This window comes from Epinephelus lanceolatus, chromosome 20 (genome assembly GCF_041903045.1).
Source record: "Epinephelus lanceolatus isolate andai-2023 chromosome 20, ASM4190304v1, whole genome shotgun sequence".
Taxonomy (NCBI): Eukaryota; Metazoa; Chordata; class Actinopteri; order Perciformes; family Serranidae; genus Epinephelus; species Epinephelus lanceolatus.
Genome location: NC_135753.1, coordinates 4532663 through 4549943, shown reverse-complemented (window position 1 = coordinate 4549943; position 17281 = coordinate 4532663). Strand labels below are relative to the sequence as shown.

The window sequence follows — 17281 nt, the reverse complement described above, 5'->3', positions numbered from 1 at the left end:
TCACCAGAAAATTTCGAGCATCAAACACTTGATTTCCTACATTCTGGTGAATTTTTATGAACCAATTTACTGTGTAAATGTCTTTAATTTAGTTAAAATAAAAGTCCTCTGCTACGTTCATTTTGTGTTTTTATTAGGGGTAGACCGATCCCCCCTGAAATCTATGCCTATGATATAATGTATTACACAATAAATTAACTGATGATGAAAATATATTAATTAGTTGCTGTGTAGTCTTTAAGAGAGAATTTTATTTTATTAGCTCATAATGTTTTGTTCTAAATAATAAATAAATATATAAATAAATTAATGTTCAATATTTCCCGCTGACATGTAGGCTAGTGGAGTTGAAATACAAAGCAGCATAAATTCTAAAGTAAAAGTACCCTTAAAATTGTATTTCCGTACACCACTGAGTTAATGCACGTGTTACTTTTCACTGGCCTGTGGCCACCAGGGGGCCTCTGAAAGAAAGAAATACAAGCGAAGACAATTTCCTCTGTTGATTTGATTCATTTACTTTAATTTAATAAAACTTTATTTACTCCTGTTAGGGTGATTAAAGCCAGCGCGCTGGTAATATCTTTAAGGTAAAAATTTGACCCTATTCCTCTGTCTCTTCCCTGTCTCCTCTCGAATGGACGCAGTGAAGTGTTTTTTATTCCATGAACATTATTTCATGTTTTTTTTATTTGTGCTGTTGTTTTATTTGCATTTTCTCTGACAGACAATGATGTTGAGTTTCAGCAAAGTCGACCACACATGTATGTCATGTGTATGACATGTCAATAAAGTTAACTGAAACTGAATAAGAGAGAGAGGGAGGAGGTGTGGAGACAGAGGAGGTGTGGACTTCTCTGCTGTCTTAGTTCACCTAGATCCGCTCCAACCCTCAAACACGCGAGTGCCTGTGCTGTCACTGCGACTCATGGAGAAACCATCTGTTCTCAACTATCACAAGGAGACAAACTTTGAGGAATTTAAATAAAGAAACACCTGCAGACATGAGGTTTTGGGGAGGAGGAGGAGGAGCGGCGCTCCTGATGCTGCTGCTCGGCCGCTGCTGCTGCCCCAGTCCCGACAGGAAAGGTAGGACTGAGCCCGGGGTGAGAGCTCCGGAGAGAGAGCGTGTCAGTGTGGGAGACAGGGAGCAGGAGCCCGGGGTGAGAGCCCTGGAAAGTGATCTTAAGACTGTTTCTGCTGTTTTTACTTAAACAAGAGATTTACCGATTTATCTCCATCGCTGCTCCTACTTTACCATAGGAGTTGTAGCCTGCTATTTATCCTACAGTTGTGTTGTGTAAAAAAGAAGATAAATTATGAATAGGTTGACGCAAACTGAGTTTTAATACATTCAAAGTTCACAAAATGATAATAAGGTGAAATATTACAGAAATGTTATAAAAGACGTCAAATGTTTACAAAATGTAAATGTAGCCTGTCTTTATAACAGTTGGTTAAATTCATATAACGTTATCATCATTAGTGAAAGTAGAGTTTAGATATGTAGGTTCTTATAGGAATGAATGGTTAAACTACAAGTACAATTTATACCACAATAAGAACATTATAATAATGATTAATATGCTCAGTCATAAATTAGGCATAAACCACATGATGCCTCATGTGTTGTCTCATTCAACACTAATTGTGTTTAGAGTTTAGAGTTTAGATTATTATCATGGAGTTTCTGCAGAAGAAACACTTTAAACAGCTCACAGACAAAGTGGATTCATGTAACGGGTTACAACTAATGAGCTGAAATGTGAGCTCAGTTTGGCTCCCGTCAGAACATCACAGGAGAGAAACTACACTTAAACTCTTTCATTACTGAATTATCAGCAATTAAACGTTCATTTCCTGCTGTTTTCTTTGCATCTGAGCCAACTCTCTGAGCTCGTCTGCCCTCACTGTGGCTGTAGACTGAATAACCTGTTTGTTCCAAACATGAACTGATGAGGAAGAGCCTCAGTAGGGCTTCAGCTTTCAGTTATTTTCATGATTGATGGATCTTCTGATTGTTTTCTTGATTAGTTGATTGTTTGGTCGAGGTTACAGATTACTAGCTAGGCCTACCCTGTTAAAAATGTAACATGCATTGTTATTATTTTAATTTCTTCATCAAAGTAATGCAACTCATTACATTTGATTACTGTTTGATTACTTTTCTCACAAATGTTAAAAAACTGGACAATAAATCCTAAAAATGTGTGGAAACCTGCCAAAAGAAGGGATTCTTGCATGGTGAAAGATGTAAAGCAACAGAATGAATGTTTTATTCTACATATAAGCTTTTTACCAAAAATAAAAAATTCAGATGTAACCCATTTTCACCAACTTAATTACATGTAACTATTTACACTATTTATAAAAGGTACAATCATGGAATGGGGGTACAGAGTTGTCTCGCCTTTCAGACGGCAGTGGAGGTAGTAAGAGCGCAAAATCCAAGTCTGTGTTAAAGGGACATCCTGCAGGATGGGATGGGTGTGACGTTTTGATGACATTATATATGTTCAACACACTGCTGGGAGGTTTTAAAAGGAGCTGATAGCAGTTAGCAGGTAACTCAAGAAGAACAGTGACTGTTTATGTCTGCAAAACAGTGAAAACAATGAATTGCAGGAGCTCCTTACCCACTGAACAGAAGACGAGATCAGCCGCCATATAACAGGAATGGTAAATGATTGTTGTTGTCATGTTAACGTTTATAAAGCACTGTTGATATGTCTGTTATGTCACACTAGAGGCTGACACTGTCGTGTTACATGTCATGCCTCTTTTGCTTCCATGATGCTGGTATGCTGTGTAAAATCACAAACTGGGGCGACATTATGCCGCAGATGTTTGGTTCTGTGTTAAAAATGAAAATACGGTGTAAAGAAGGGACTTTGAAGCAGCTTTAAACATAGCCAAAAACCCTTCTTTGGAAAAACGGTTAATTGCCCCCCCCCCCCCCCCCCCCCCCAATATATCATTTGAGGAAACTCTATAATTTTAAACTACATAATAATAAAAACTGAAAGCATTATATATGCAACCCGATGAATTTTAACTTTAAAAAAATTGCGTCCTCCCCCTCATCTGCCTCACAATGGTTTGGTCCGTGTCCGCATACACTGGCGCACAGCAGCGCTCGGCAGGACTGACTGTGGATCAGTGAAAGTGTGTCAGAGTAGAGGTCACTGAGCTCCAGTTAGTAACTACTTTGCAAAAGTTCATTTAAAACAAGAGACTGACCAACACTTTTATTTACTTCTTCTTTTCAACAGGATAAAACACGTTACCAGATATAACCAGACAGCGTTTCGTTCAATTCATTACCTTGCGGTTGAGTCTTCTGTCTGAATGCAGCAGTCATACAAACAGCCCTGCCGCTATCAAACTCAAATAATTTTGGACCAATATAAGTGCAGTTTGGATTGTTACAATTTACAGAAGTGTGTTTACGAAAGAGAATACTTAATTCTCATACCAATTTTTTTCTAATCTTTTGTAGATGGTAAGTGTAATATTTCTATATTTAAAATCAACGTACCTTAAACAATTAAGTTCCAAGTATATTTTTCCTGCATTTAAAGTTGTTGTCATGGTGTGATTTTGTTTATAATCTTTTAAATAAATGAAGACTTGATTAAAAAAATGATATAATTACAGCAAACACAAATTCAAAAAACAATTTCAAAAAACAAAAATTCTCTGGCAGCCTTCATAGTGAGCGTGTTTTTTTTTACACTGAAAGCAGAACAAATAAATGTGCTTCTTTGGGAAAATTAAATCCAATAAGGCATATATTAGCTTTAATTTAGTTAACAGGTGTTGCCTCGCTCCTACTACTGTAAATAGCCAGCATGGCATTGTAGCAGAGATAAAATGAGTAACACTTATTGAATGACCACATAAATATATGATATCAAGATAAATTCAAACTGAAACTATCTTCATCGTGATTTCGGTCTTTGTAATAAGAAAAACGACACCCACATATATATATATATATATATATATATATATATATACAGTACAGGCCAAAAGTTTGGACACACCTTTTCATTCAATGCGTTTTCTTTATTTTCATGACTATTTACATTGTAGATTCTCACTGAAGGCATCAAAACTATGAATGAACACGTGTGGAGTTATGTACTTAACAAAAAAAGGTGAAATAACTGAAAACATGTTTTATATTCTAGTTTCTTCAAAATAGCCACCCTTTGCTCTGATTACTGCTTTGCACACTCTTGGCATTCTCTCCATGAGCTTCAAGAGGTAGTCACCTGAAATGGTTTTCCAACAGTCTTGAAGGAGTTCCCAGAGGTGTTTAGCACTTGTTGGCCCCTTTGCCTTCACTCTGTGGTCCAGCTCACCCCAAACCATCTCGATTGGGTTCAGGTCCGGTGACTGTGGAGGCCAGGTCATCTGCCGCAGCACTCCATCACTCTCCTTCTTGGTCAAATAGCCCTTACACAGCCTGGAGGTGTGTTTGGGGTCATTGTCCTGTTGAAAAATAAATGATCGTCCAACTAAACGCAAACCGGATGGGATGGCATGTCGCTGCAGGATGCTGTGGTAGCCATGCTGGTTCAGTGTGCCTTCAATTTTGAATAAATCCCCAACAGTGTCACCAGCAAAACACCCCCACACCATCACACCTCCTCCTCCATGCTTCACAGTGGGAACCAGGCATGTGGAATCCATCTGTTCACCTTTTCTGCGTCTCACAAAGACACAGCGGTTGGAACCAAAGATCTCAAATTTGGACTCATCAGACCAAAGCACAGATTTCCACTGGTCTAATGTCCATTCCTTGTGTTTCTTGGCCCAAACAAATCTCTTCTGCTTGTTGCCTCTCCTTAGCAGTGGTTTCCTAGCAGCTATTTGACCATGAAGGCCTGATTGGCGCAGTCTCCTCTTAACAGTTGTTCTAGAGATGGGTCTGCTGCTAGAACTCTGTGTGGCATTCATCTGGTCTCTGATCTGAGCTGCTGTTAACTTGCGATTTCTGAGGCTGGTGACTCGGATGAACTTATCCTCAGAAGCAGAGGTGACTCTTGGTCTTCCTTTCCTGGGTCGGTCCTCATGTGTGCCAGTTTCGTTGTAGCGCTTGATGGTTTTTGCGACTCCACTTGGGGACACATTTAAAGTTTTTGCAATTTTCCGGACTGACTGACCTTCATTTCTTAAAGTAATGATGGCCACTCATTTTTCTTTAGTTAGCTGATTGGTTCTTGCCATAATATGAATTTTAACAGTTGTCCAATAGGGCTGTCGACTGTGTATTAACCTGACTTCTGCACAACACAACTGATGGTCCCAACCCCATTGATAAAGCAAGAAATTCCACTAATTAACCCTGATAAGGCACACCTGTGAAGTGGAAACCATTTCAGGTGACTACCTCTTGAAGCTCATCAAGAGAATGCCAAGAGTGTGCAAAGCAGTAATCAGAGCAAAGGGTGGCTATTTTGAAGAAACTAGAATATAAAACATGTTTTCAGTTATTTCACCTTTTTTTGTTAAGTACATAACTCCACAAGTGTTCATTCATAGTTTTGATGCCTTCAGTTAGAATCTACAATGTAAATAGTCATGAAAATAAAGAAAACGCATTGAATGAGAAGGTGTGTCCAAACTTTTGGCCTGTACTGTATATATATATATAAATTTATATATATAAAAAAAATTCTTAAAGATATTTTTTGGGCATTTTTGCCTTTAATTACATTTGTCCATGCTGGTTCCATTTATATGTGTTACAACAACAGTAAATTTGATTGAAATATTTCTGTTTATTATGTTTATTATTATTGTTTTAATCAAACCCTTCGTGCTAATCACAGCATCAGTTAAATTCACAAGCTTTTCAGTTCTCACACGTTTTTAATTTTCATCCCTCAGTCGTTGTCTTGATGTGTTCACAGGCACAATGAAAAGATGAGGATCACTCAGAGTTTAGTTCACACACCCAATAAACAAAGTGTCCCTATGGGAGTGATAACCTGAGGGAGGATCACACAGATCATATCATTACTGATATCTCACAGTACTCACCCTTAACACCCTGTAACTCCCCAGTGTGTTTAAAATACATATTACAGGGCTGGCCCTAGACTTTTTGGGGCCCTGAGCAGAATTTGGTTTGGGGCCCCTCTTTTGAAACGTGCTGCCACTCAAGACTGACATTTTTCAGGAATCCTGGATGTCATGGGATTACTGTGGGATTTCCGCGGGATTGGAGTCTGTTTTACCATTCATCACATGACTGGGACTGGACAGGGAAAAAGTCAGCGGTACTGGGCAGGACAGTAATCATAATAAAAATATTGGCCTAGCAATGTGAAGTTATTGCAGCTATTAGTTCGTTTCCACAGAGGAAATATATACCTCTAAGTATATGAGTACACTTATGTTTAGCATGTGAAGTAAAATTGATCATTTATTAAGATAATATTATTGCGATGCTCATTTCTGTTAGCGTGTTAATGGTAATTCCCATTATATGTTAGCATAGAGCTAATGGACTGTGTGCTAGTTATTTGCCACATGGTTGTAGCAGTTAGAATCAAAATAAAGCTTAGTACATTTGTAAGTTTTCACTTACCAGGAATTTGCCTTGATGTTTTGTGCAAACAATGAACGTATTAAGAGGAAATATAATTAAAAGCAAAGTAGGACAACAGTCAAGAACATAAATATAAAACAGCAGTATTACAATAAACATACGAAAAAGATATTATTTAAAAATATAGAATATGTACAGTATAGCTGTTTGAGCTGTTATTTTAGCAGCATGCTTCTCTGTATAGTTGATTGAATGTGCTTAATTTTCCATATAAATATTTTGTTCTAATATGATTAAATGCTATATTCTTTGTTATTTAAAAACACAACACAGGAACGGGATGGGACAGAAGTGAAAATCCACTCCTGTGTTACCCTCTAGTTGCCACTTTACATGGCACTGTTATTATTTTAGTACAGACAAGCATATAAAGACCAAAGTGGGACCTGTTAGCAGCAACACTAGCTTCAAATTGACTACAGTAAATACTGTATTTGTCTATTACGGCATAACCCCCTTAACGGTTCTTCTCAGAACATTTTGATTGATCTGGTTAAAGTCTGATGCATATTTTAGTGTTGTAGTCTCATTGTAAAGGGTTGAACCTCACCTGTCTTCATGTGTAAGATGTGTGAATGTAGAAAAGATGTGACACGACCTAAAACATGGCAGTCATATGGAGAGGAGCAAACATTTATTACAAGTATCTAATAATGTTGTGTAAGTCTGATACAGTGATGAGATGAGAAAGACAAAAAGAGACCAGTTTAATCAGCAGTTCATTTGGAGCACGACTTTAGTCTTAGTTTTTTCTTTAATTGATTATTATTACAGTGACCTTTCATATACGAGGGTTAAAATACATTTTCATTATTTCTTATGAGGGACTTGTAAATATAATGCTTTGTAGTGACACAGTAAATTCTAGTGTTGCAAAAAATATAAATTTATTGATACATATCAACTCTAAGTATTTGAAACAATTGCAACCACAATCTGTGGTTAGATAAAAGTGTGTTTAGGTCCTGGTTAAAAGCAGCGGATGGGAATCCGCACGAAGCCCGTTGCACTTTGTGCAAAACAAATATTCAACTCGGAACATTAGGGGTAAAGGCTCTGGAATCGCATGTGAAGTCTTGGAAACATGAGACCCAAATAAGAGGTCTGCAACACACCAGACAACTCTCCTCCATACTTCCTCCTTCGGGGGACCCAGTGCCTGCAGCACCGGCTCCGCCTCCAACCTCCCAGCCACCCGCTACTGCTACCCAGCCTCCCGGTGCCTCTACTCGGCCTCTCGCTACTCAAGGAAGAATCAACCTTGCGCTGGGATTCACGCCAACACTGGTGGCAGAAGTGATGTGGATGCTGGAAACCGTAGTTAAACACCAGTACTATAACAGCAACGAAGGCATAGGCAAGCTTTTTGCCCACATGTCCAACAATTCCAACATCACGAAAACATTTGCATGTGGTGGTGATAAGACGGCTTATATCACAAAGTTCGGTTTGGTGGAATACATCAAGAGGGATCTCGTCACGAAAGTCAACAACGGACTGTTCGTTGTTATGTTTGATGAAAGTTTGAACCAGGTGACCAAGACCAAGCAGCTGGACATACATGTTGGTTTCTGGGATGAGGGGGAAGTCCAGTCGAGGTACCTGGGGTCCCAGTTCATGGGACATGCAACCGCGCAGGACTTGCTGGTGAGTGTCAGAGTAAGTAGCTAACGCAAATCAATTATTTATCTGTTCCATTTGGTAGCTAAACATTTTTCTAGAATGCCACTAGCTGTAGTGTCCCAGCTAACTTTATATCAGTGGGCCTATTGTAGGCTAACGTTAACTTAGCCTACTTGTCTCATCTGTGAACTTACTAGCAACATGTATATTCATTTTCAGCTTCATAGGAATGAGTGTTTGAGTACATTTGAAATGCGTGTTGGTACGTAGCCAATATTGCAATTATCACAGCCATTTGAATATTCTCAGTCACCCTTCCTGTAGCTGCAATTGAGTATTAGACTACACATTTGTTCATCCTGCAACCCTTGTTGTTTTCATTTGTAATGCAGAACTCGGCTATGAACAACATGGATATTGCCTAACATTAATTTTTGTGTTTCAGGAGTGTATTAACCAGCTCCATCTAAGGAGCCTGGTCTCTGTGTCGATGGATGGTCCCAATGTAAATTGGAAATTCTTCGACCTTCTCCAGGAGGAGCAGGCTCATCTCTATGGAGGTGTGTTTTAGAATCATTACTATATAAAGTGTCTTCATGATTATTTATCACACAAACACACAACTCATTTCCCTAAAGCCTATGGCCAAAGCCCTGGACCACTAGGGAAGAGAAAGGACAGCCTCCAACTCTTCTATCTCTCAACAGTCACATCATGTCCTGTTAATACCACATGTCACTTTCCTACAGACACAGCAGAGAAGGGTTTTAAACTGATATGGTTATATACATTTTCTAATAAAGTTATATGAATTTCAATGACAGGTAAGTAGCTGGTGGCTGTGGGGAGCTGTGGTCTTCACACACTTCACAGTGCCTTCAAGTGTGGCTTTGTGGCATGGGAGCTGGACAGACTGCTGAAGATATAATAAGTCTGTACTACATTCATAATCCCCCTCTGCCTATTTTTGCTGTAAATATTGATTTGCAGTCTGATCATGATCTCCACACCTCTGCTGTTAAACCCAATAGACCCCTTTCACTGTTTACAAACAATGTACTAGCTGCCTGGAAACAGAGATGTAATTGATCAAATTAATGAATGCACCTCTTCCATTTAGTGTGACACAGCCATTCCAGTGATGGGGCCACAATTAATGTTATCAATTCCACCTGGAAGCAGTGGAGCAGTTTGCTGCCAGTATGACATCATCAGAAAAGGGGTGTTTAGTACAACCGTATTGTAAATTTTATCTGTACACATGGTTCCCCTCACCGACAACCCACTGTACAACTCTGTACATTGCTGTTGTGTTAACTGAAACTTACTGAACTTACTTACTGAAACTTTATTCTAATTTTAATTTCATTTTTAATTTGTATTTCTATTTTTCAGTCTTGTTTCACATTGTCGTGGAAGCCATCAAAAACATTTCACTGTACAATGTTTACCATGTGCATGTGACAAATGAACATGCCTTTTTCTTTTGAAGGCAATGCACACATTGTTTAACAATGTGCCAGCGAGGAGGGAGGACTACATGCAGGTCACCAAGTCAAGTGTGTTCCCGTTGTCCTTCTGTGCCCACCGCTGGGTGGAGAACCTGCCTGTGGTGGAGAGGGCTCTGGCGGTCTGGCCATCACTCCTCATCTACATGGAGGCAGTGAGAACTAAGAAAGTCCCCAACCCTGGAACAGATGAGCACTCTGAATAAGTTATACAAATATACGACTGGAGAACACTGATGACTTCTTCCTCTCTACGGAGACATTGTTTAGCTGAATTAACTGATAGTTGTGAACTTTGAAACTTGAGGGGGAAAGCAACTTTGAGTTACTGTAATGTGGTAACCTTAATGTCAGTGTGCATGCAGTTCTACCAATTATATGAAATACATTTTATATTTTTCTCCTCTATTTTATACAGGATCATATGACACCATAGCGGCAGCTATAAAGTGTCCTCTCATCCTAGCCAGTGATGCCCTTCTTAGGAAGGGACTTGGTGGAGTTGCTGAAGGTAAAGATTCATACGGGGATCATTGTAATGCCATTTCTAGCTTCCGTAGAGTCAGTGAATGCTTACATTCTCCTTTTCCCTGTTCTGAACTGTCAGTTTTACATTTTGCCAGGACATCTGTTCACTTTTTAGTGTGCCTGTTAACAGTGTTTTCTGAGGCGCTTTATCAAGAGGGAGCTCCTCCAACACGCCACAACAGTCCAGCTGACCCGACTGGATGTCACAGAAAGGAAGAACTGGGTCTGTCTGCAGGATGTTGACATTGGCCTTGGTGCTGAGTCGATCCTCAAGGTAGTGTGATAATTTAACCTACTTAGACTTGATGCAGCATTTGTGTGTATACCTTTTAAAACCGATGTGATGTTTGTGTTGATTGCAATGATGTAAACAGTGTTTTTAGGTTAAAGAATGGCGTATTAGGTTTAAATAGGTTTAAAAGATGTTAAAAGTTAAGGTCAGGATGCTGGCAGCAAAAGTTCTTGTGTGATGTCCTCAGCAAGCCCTACCCTGACCTCTGGGCTTTTTGCCAGAAGCTGCTCATCTTGTCCCACGGTCAAGCGTCTGTTGAGAGAGGCTTATCGGTGAACAAAGAGGTGGAGACAACCAACATAATGGAGGACACTGTTGTTACTAAGGTGTGTTAATTTCATCAAGTTTCTTCATTTATTAAAGAAAACCGGTAGAGAGTTTTAAGTGATCTATTAGTTTTAAAAGCAATGCAGTGTTTTATAATAGGATTACATGAATTTCCCTGACAGGTGCCACTCACTAAGGAGCTCCTGAAGTCTGTGGAAGGAGCTTGGACCAGGTACTGTGACTACATTTCAGAGGAGAGAAGGAAGAAGGAGTTAGAAGCGCAGGCTCAGAAGAGAAAGGCTGCAGAGCTCAGAAAGATTAAGTGACTTTTTTGTTGTTCGGGACTAGTTCAGTTTTCTTATCAACCAGGTTTGATTGCTCTGGCTTTGATCTGAACTGAGCTTTTGTGACTGTGTTCATATGAAATGACTGTTTTCTACTTTAATAAATTTACTTTTGAGTAATTTTGGGACTTAGTTATTTTATATTAATTATCCTTCAGACTCCTTTGTCTGTATGGCAGTGAAATCACTAATTTCATCACTTTGAGGATGACAAAAAGCTATCATATGATGTCGCGAGATCTAAAATTCTATTCAACGAGGTCTAAAAAAGATCCAAAAAAGTCTTAAATTTGACTTGTTGAAACTTGTAGGAACCCTGCCACTGCAAATATCCTCGGTGTGTTGTCAGTATTTGTTGGCAAATATGGCACAAAATGGTGTCTTTTTGTTAAGGACATTCAGTATATGTTTTATTGTCTCATAAAAGGTATTTCCCAGGGGGCCCAAAGAACAGCTTATACTGCTTCATGGCTGGCTCTGCATGGTTGTAATGCCTAATGAACCTGCTGCGAGTACCCATAAGCTCACATTTGTATATGATCACATTAATTTTTTCTACCTTTTGTACATTGAATGTAAGCTAAGTTTGTAACTAATGATTATTTTCATTATCAATTAATTAAGTTATTTCTAACTAATCATTTTAAAGCAGTGAAAAAGTGCATGTCACTATCTCTAAAAGCTTAAGTTCACATATTCAAATAATTACTCACTTTGTCCAACTAACAGTCCTAACACCAAAGATATAAAATCAAATATCAAGGACGATTAACTTGGAAGAAGCTGGAACCAGAAAGAGTTTTGTTGGCATTTTTGATTAAAAAGACACATTTTGCGTCATGTGTTTCTGAAAGATCTGAACTGAGATAACAGATAGTCTTCTTTCCTTTTTCCAGCTGAATTGACAGTAGAAACAAAAACAAGTTTGCAAAGCATCACAGGAGGTCAGACTGATGAATATTGAGCATATTTTGTTTGTTTGTTTTATCAGGCTGTTTGGCTGTATGAGTTTTGTCTCCTGAAAGAATGAAAGAATAAATAACCTAAGGAATGATGGTAGAAAATGCTGAGCTCAGCTGTTCAGACTGTTATCTGTGTGTGTGTGTGTGTGTGTGTGTTTCACTTAAACGTGAAAACAGCTAACTGCACTCTCTCTTTGTCTTGGCAATAATTTGATTATGAAGGATTTTTGTGACTCTCAGTGTGTGTTTGTGTGTCTGTCCTTGTTTTGAATAGACTCTTGTTGTGTTGTTATATGTTCACTACATCCACACAGATGTTTCAGTCTCATGTTAGAGTTGAGGGTTCACTTCCCACACCAATCCGCTAGCCAATCAGACACCAGGATTCAGAGTCTGAATATTGAGTGTAGAGTTCACTGACGAGATCCTTGAGGAGGTGGTTACAACCTGCAAGCAGGTTGCAAATGAACTTGTGGAGGTTGCAGACATATAGTGGGAGACTGTAGAGTCCATTCCAGAGGTCCTAAAAGAGATTCCAGGGTTCCTTGAAGTGGTTCAGTTGGTCCTTGAGTTGGTACCAGAGATCTGTGAAGACTTTCCAGACATATTTGAAGAGGTTCTGACTATTCCTGACCACCTTTAGGAGTACCTTGTGGAGGTTCCACACAGATGTCATGAAGTTGTAGAGGTCCTTTACCCGAATTAGAATTGTGTCAGTTGAATTAGATGTGGCTGTTCAATACAAATATTTGACTATTTGCTCCTTTTTTTCCATATAGTTTGAAAGTTTGAACAGGGTTCAGTGGGACATTCAGGCTGTCAGTAACAGTAAAGAGGTTTCAGGGATCCTCAAGAAAGCTGCAGAGGTCCATGAAGTGGTTCTAGGTGTCCTTGAGGATATTGTAGTATTCCTTGACAAGGTTCCAGGGGTCCTTTAAAAGGGTCTAGTATTCCTTAAGGATCAGGAGGTTGTAAAAGGTCTTTGAGTTCCTTGCAGAGGTCCATGAGGAGGTTTAAAAGGTGCTTGAATTCATCATGGAGTTCTTTATGAGGGTTCCAGATGGATGTGATTAATTTGTAGACATTCTTAAAGAGGTTTAATTTTGAGGTTCATTTGTCAAGTTCTTAAAGAGGTTTAATTTTTCAGGTTTATTTGTAAATGTTCTTGAAGAGGTTTCAGGGTCTTAAAGAACATTGTAAAGGTCATAGGGATTCTCAAAAACGTTGTATGTATCTTTGGTTTGGTTCCAGAGGTCCTTGAGGAAGTTTCAGGAAAGGCTGCAAAGTTCCATGGAAAAGTTCTAGGTGTCCTTGAGGAGGTTGAAGAATTCCTTGACAAGGTTCCAGTAGTCCTTGTGGAGGGCCCATTGTTCCTTACAGTTCAACAGGTTGTAAAGAATACTTGAATATGTCGCAAAGGGTCACCAAGGAGGGTAAAATTGGCCTTGAGCATGATGTGAAGTTCCTTGTAGGAGCTTCAGACAGATGTTATAAACTAGTAGACATTCTTAAAATTTTAAGTTTGGTTTTAGGGTCTTTAAAGCCCTGTTTCCACCAAGCGGCACAAAACGTTACGGATCCAACACAGTTTGGTACGTTTTCTTCCGTTTCCACTGTGAAAAGTTGTGGATGGTACCAATGGAACCGTTCCTAACTGTTAGCATTTTTGGTGCCCCTTCGGTGGGGGTGCCTAGTACACAGATCTGATACTAAAAGATGGAGCTGTTAACACTGCAGTTCGTTGATTGGTCAGTAGCGGACGGTCACTCTGCTTAAAGTGCTGACACACCAAACCAACATCAAAGGACTAGCGGTGACGAAAGCCAAATGTTGTGTCGTCTACGTCGCCTCATGTCGCCCTGTGTCACTTGCATTTGAACACACTACAAAGACTACATCCAACGGCCAAGTAGCACGTACGTTCTGCGCCTGCATGAGAGGAAATAACGCAAAAGGCGAAACCGAAAGTCCGAGGAATGCCTGAGATAAACAAAGTGGCGGAGTGAGAGAGTGGTACATCCTGGATTTCCTATCTGTGCAGCCGAGCACCGCAGCACCTCCACGGACTATTACATCCAGACGGTCCCGGTGTTTCCTCCGCAGGCTCCACTTCACTCTCTTCCCACTTTAACCTGAATAACAAACCGGTTAGCCCCAGTTTCACTACAGGCAGATTCACTCGCTACAGGGGCGAGGAAATAAAACCCGAACAGCCAATCAGAGTGATCTCTCTCACCGACAAGCTCTGCAGCCCCGATTCAACATGCTCAATCGGCTGAAAAGCCGCCGCTGCTGAGGCCGAAGTGCCGACGGTGTGAGACACACCGCAAAACTAGGGTGACAGACGCTCACCGACGGCCCGACTTTGACCGACAGCCAACCGTTGGCTTGGTGTGTCAGGGCCTTTAGGGCTGAGTTGTGGCTAGGTTTAGGCTGTAGCCACTGTTCATACTGTGGAGAGTTTTATTAGTAGACTGTAACTATAAAATATAAGGATGTTTTGCTTGAAGGACTGAAACTGCCAAAATCAAAAATAAATAAATATATGCCCAATTATCAAATAAATGTGCAGGTTAATTTGAAAATAGATAAATATGCACAGAAATATAAAAATTAATAAAAACAATTTATTTATTTATTTGACAAATTACTTATTTTCCTTATTCATTTATTTTCATATTTATTTATTCCCTCATTTATTTTTTTATGTTTACATTTATTTCTGTTTTCATTTATTTCCCTATATATTTATTTATGTATTTATTTATTCCTGTATTTCTTCACCCATATGATAATGAGGGGTGTGTGTCTTGACTATTCAGGCATTAGCAATCAAACCAGAACACACCACAGTACTGTGAGGAGACTTCAAAAGTGTCAGGTCAGGCCCTTTTCACAAAGACCGGAGGTGCACAGTTGGAACTGTAAAATGTAATGTCTAATTAATATTTCGGTAACTCTGCTTGTTTCGACCACTGCATGGAAGTTTTATGTTCAGTGTCAAATATAGGGAACGTGAAGTTGACGTGAAGACCATGTTGAATTTTGGGTACGGGCTGTGTTTAAAGGATCCCGCTGCCTTTCTGTTGGTGAGTTGGAGCTATGAGTTGGTTACTGTTGACAACATTCTTATATCAATGAAAGTATGTTTTCAGTTTACACATGTAGATACTTGTATTGCGTATGCAATGTTTAAATTAAGAGAGTAAGTTGAGTTTGCACAGTCAATTGAATCTGTAACACACTCAAGCTAACTGGCTATGATTTAGTATTAGCTGTCTGACCGCTATTTGACACATGCTGTTGATAATCAGTGTTATAACTGAACAACAACAAAGACCCACTCCATTTTAGAATATATTTACTCCTGAACAGCTGCTACCATACTACATGAAATATGTCATATTTAAACTTTGGAACATCTCGTGTTATACCATCAACAGACCTGCAGTCTGCAGCAAGGGGCAGAGCATCATCACAGTGAGTGATGAAGATCACGGCAGCAACATGGGATGACAGAAGAGAGTGAAGCTTGATGCAGGACTGAAGCAGAAGCTGCAGGACATCCACAAACTGTTCCTTAGATGAATTTCATCCTCACAGTCTGCACAGCCAGCAGAGAGAGCATGATGGTGCCTGTGTTGGTGTGTTGGTGTGTTGATGGGGGCATCAGCTTGTTCGGTAGTTTCAGAAAGAAGCATCCAGGGATTATGCTGTGCCTGCTGGATATTGGTGTAATCCTTCACATGTTCCTTTTGTAAAATAAAGTTTTATTCTATACAGTTTTGATATGGTGTTTTTTCCTTCATATTATACATTATGTAGGCTACTTAAGTGTTGAATATGGGGTTAACTTTTCACTAATACTGATAAAAGAGGAGAAGAATCAGAGCAAGATCTGCTCAGGTAACAAGGACATTAACAAAATATAAATGTTTATGATTTCTGTGAACGTTCAAACTTTTGTCCATCTCTACATTTCTTTCAAAGACTGACAGAGTGGACATGAACAGTAGAGGGTCTGCTGTCCAGGCTGGAGTTGTCGTCTTCTGCATTGTGCAGAGGCTGTGGCACAGACTGCTTCTTTAAATAAAATCACATGTAAATTAATTGCATATAGATCAGTTTGAGCTCAATGTAAGTATATGTGACCACTGAAATACAAAAGATAACTAACTTTCCTCCTTTTTTTATATGATTATTATTGTCACTTCACAATAAACCTATCTGAAGTTCACATAATTATTGTTCTTCACGCTTAACAGATGCTTCATCTCTGTCTGTCCTTTCACTGTCTAGTAAGTTTTGTATTTTGTTTGGTTTAATAATTCAGACAATAAGAGGAGTGTCACCTTATCTTTGCCAGTATGTCTGTAGTCTGTAGTTTCAGATAACTCTCAAATTTTCCAAATGTGCCTCCACTCGAAACTGCGTGAAGTCTGGATTTTCAGCCATGTCGCCCAAAATTCTTAGATCTCTTGCAATTGTTCGCCAGTGTATATTCATTGCTAGTTGCGTATAGCCCCTCCTAGTGATTTCCGGAAGGCTGCATTTGGGATCGAGACAAGTACCATCGATCTGTGAAATCTCATATAGATTAACCAATGGCTGTTAAGTGACACCATGAAGACACACCCCCTCATTATCATATGGGTGAAGAAATACAGGAATAAATAAATACATAAATAAATAAATAGGGAAATAAATGTAAACATAAAAGAATAAATGAGGAAATAAATAAATATGAAAATATATGAATACGGAAAATAAGTAATTTGTCAAATACATAAATAAATCGCATTTATTTATTTATTTTTATATTTCTGTGCATATTTATCTATTTTCAAATCAACCTGCAAATTTATTTGATAATTGGGCATTTTATTTCTACATTTCTTTCTTTATGATTTCATTTATTTATTTATTTATTGAGCCATTCATTTAATTATTTTTGCTGCCGCTTGCAGCAGCCGGAGTCTCTGAAGGGTTACTTTCGGTCAAGGTACCATACACCTCTGGTGGAAACAGGGCTTAAGAAGATCTTTGAGGAGGTTCAAAAGGTCCTTGAAGAGGATTCATGGTCCCTTAAGAAGTCCTTGAAGTGGTTCTAGGTGTCCTTGAGAACCCTGTAGAGG

General features: G+C 39.1%; 2 protein-coding genes across 5 annotated transcripts in view; both read left to right on the top strand.

The window, feature by feature from the left end:
* Positions 1-864: 864 nt before the first annotated feature.
* Positions 865-17281, top strand: part of LOC117264749 (melanoma receptor tyrosine-protein kinase-like) — a 108414-nt gene continuing 91997 nt past the window's right edge. Inside the window, exon 1 of the mRNA XM_033638964.2 lies at positions 865-1089. Coding sequence (XP_033494855.2) covers positions 1005-1089 — 85 coding nt within the window. The 5' untranslated portion in view covers positions 865-1004. The remainder of the gene's footprint in view (positions 1090-17281) is intronic.
* Positions 5691-11538, top strand: LOC144458969 (uncharacterized). Of its 4 annotated transcripts, XM_078163001.1 has the most exons (5): positions 5691-8805; positions 9738-10264; positions 10412-10555; positions 10795-10899; positions 11023-11538. In XM_078163001.1, exons 2-5 carry the CDS (start codon positions 10226-10228, stop codon positions 11164-11166), a joined length of 432 nt encoding a protein of 143 aa, XP_078019127.1. In that variant the 5' UTR covers positions 5691-8805; positions 9738-10225; the 3' UTR covers positions 11167-11538. The 4 variants fall into 4 exon arrangements, 3 of the variants coding, with proteins under 3 accessions (XP_078019127.1, XP_078019128.1, XP_078019126.1); XR_013488298.1 differs by having other exon boundaries at positions 5691-10264; positions 10761-10899; XM_078163002.1 differs by having other exon boundaries at positions 5691-10264; positions 10798-10899.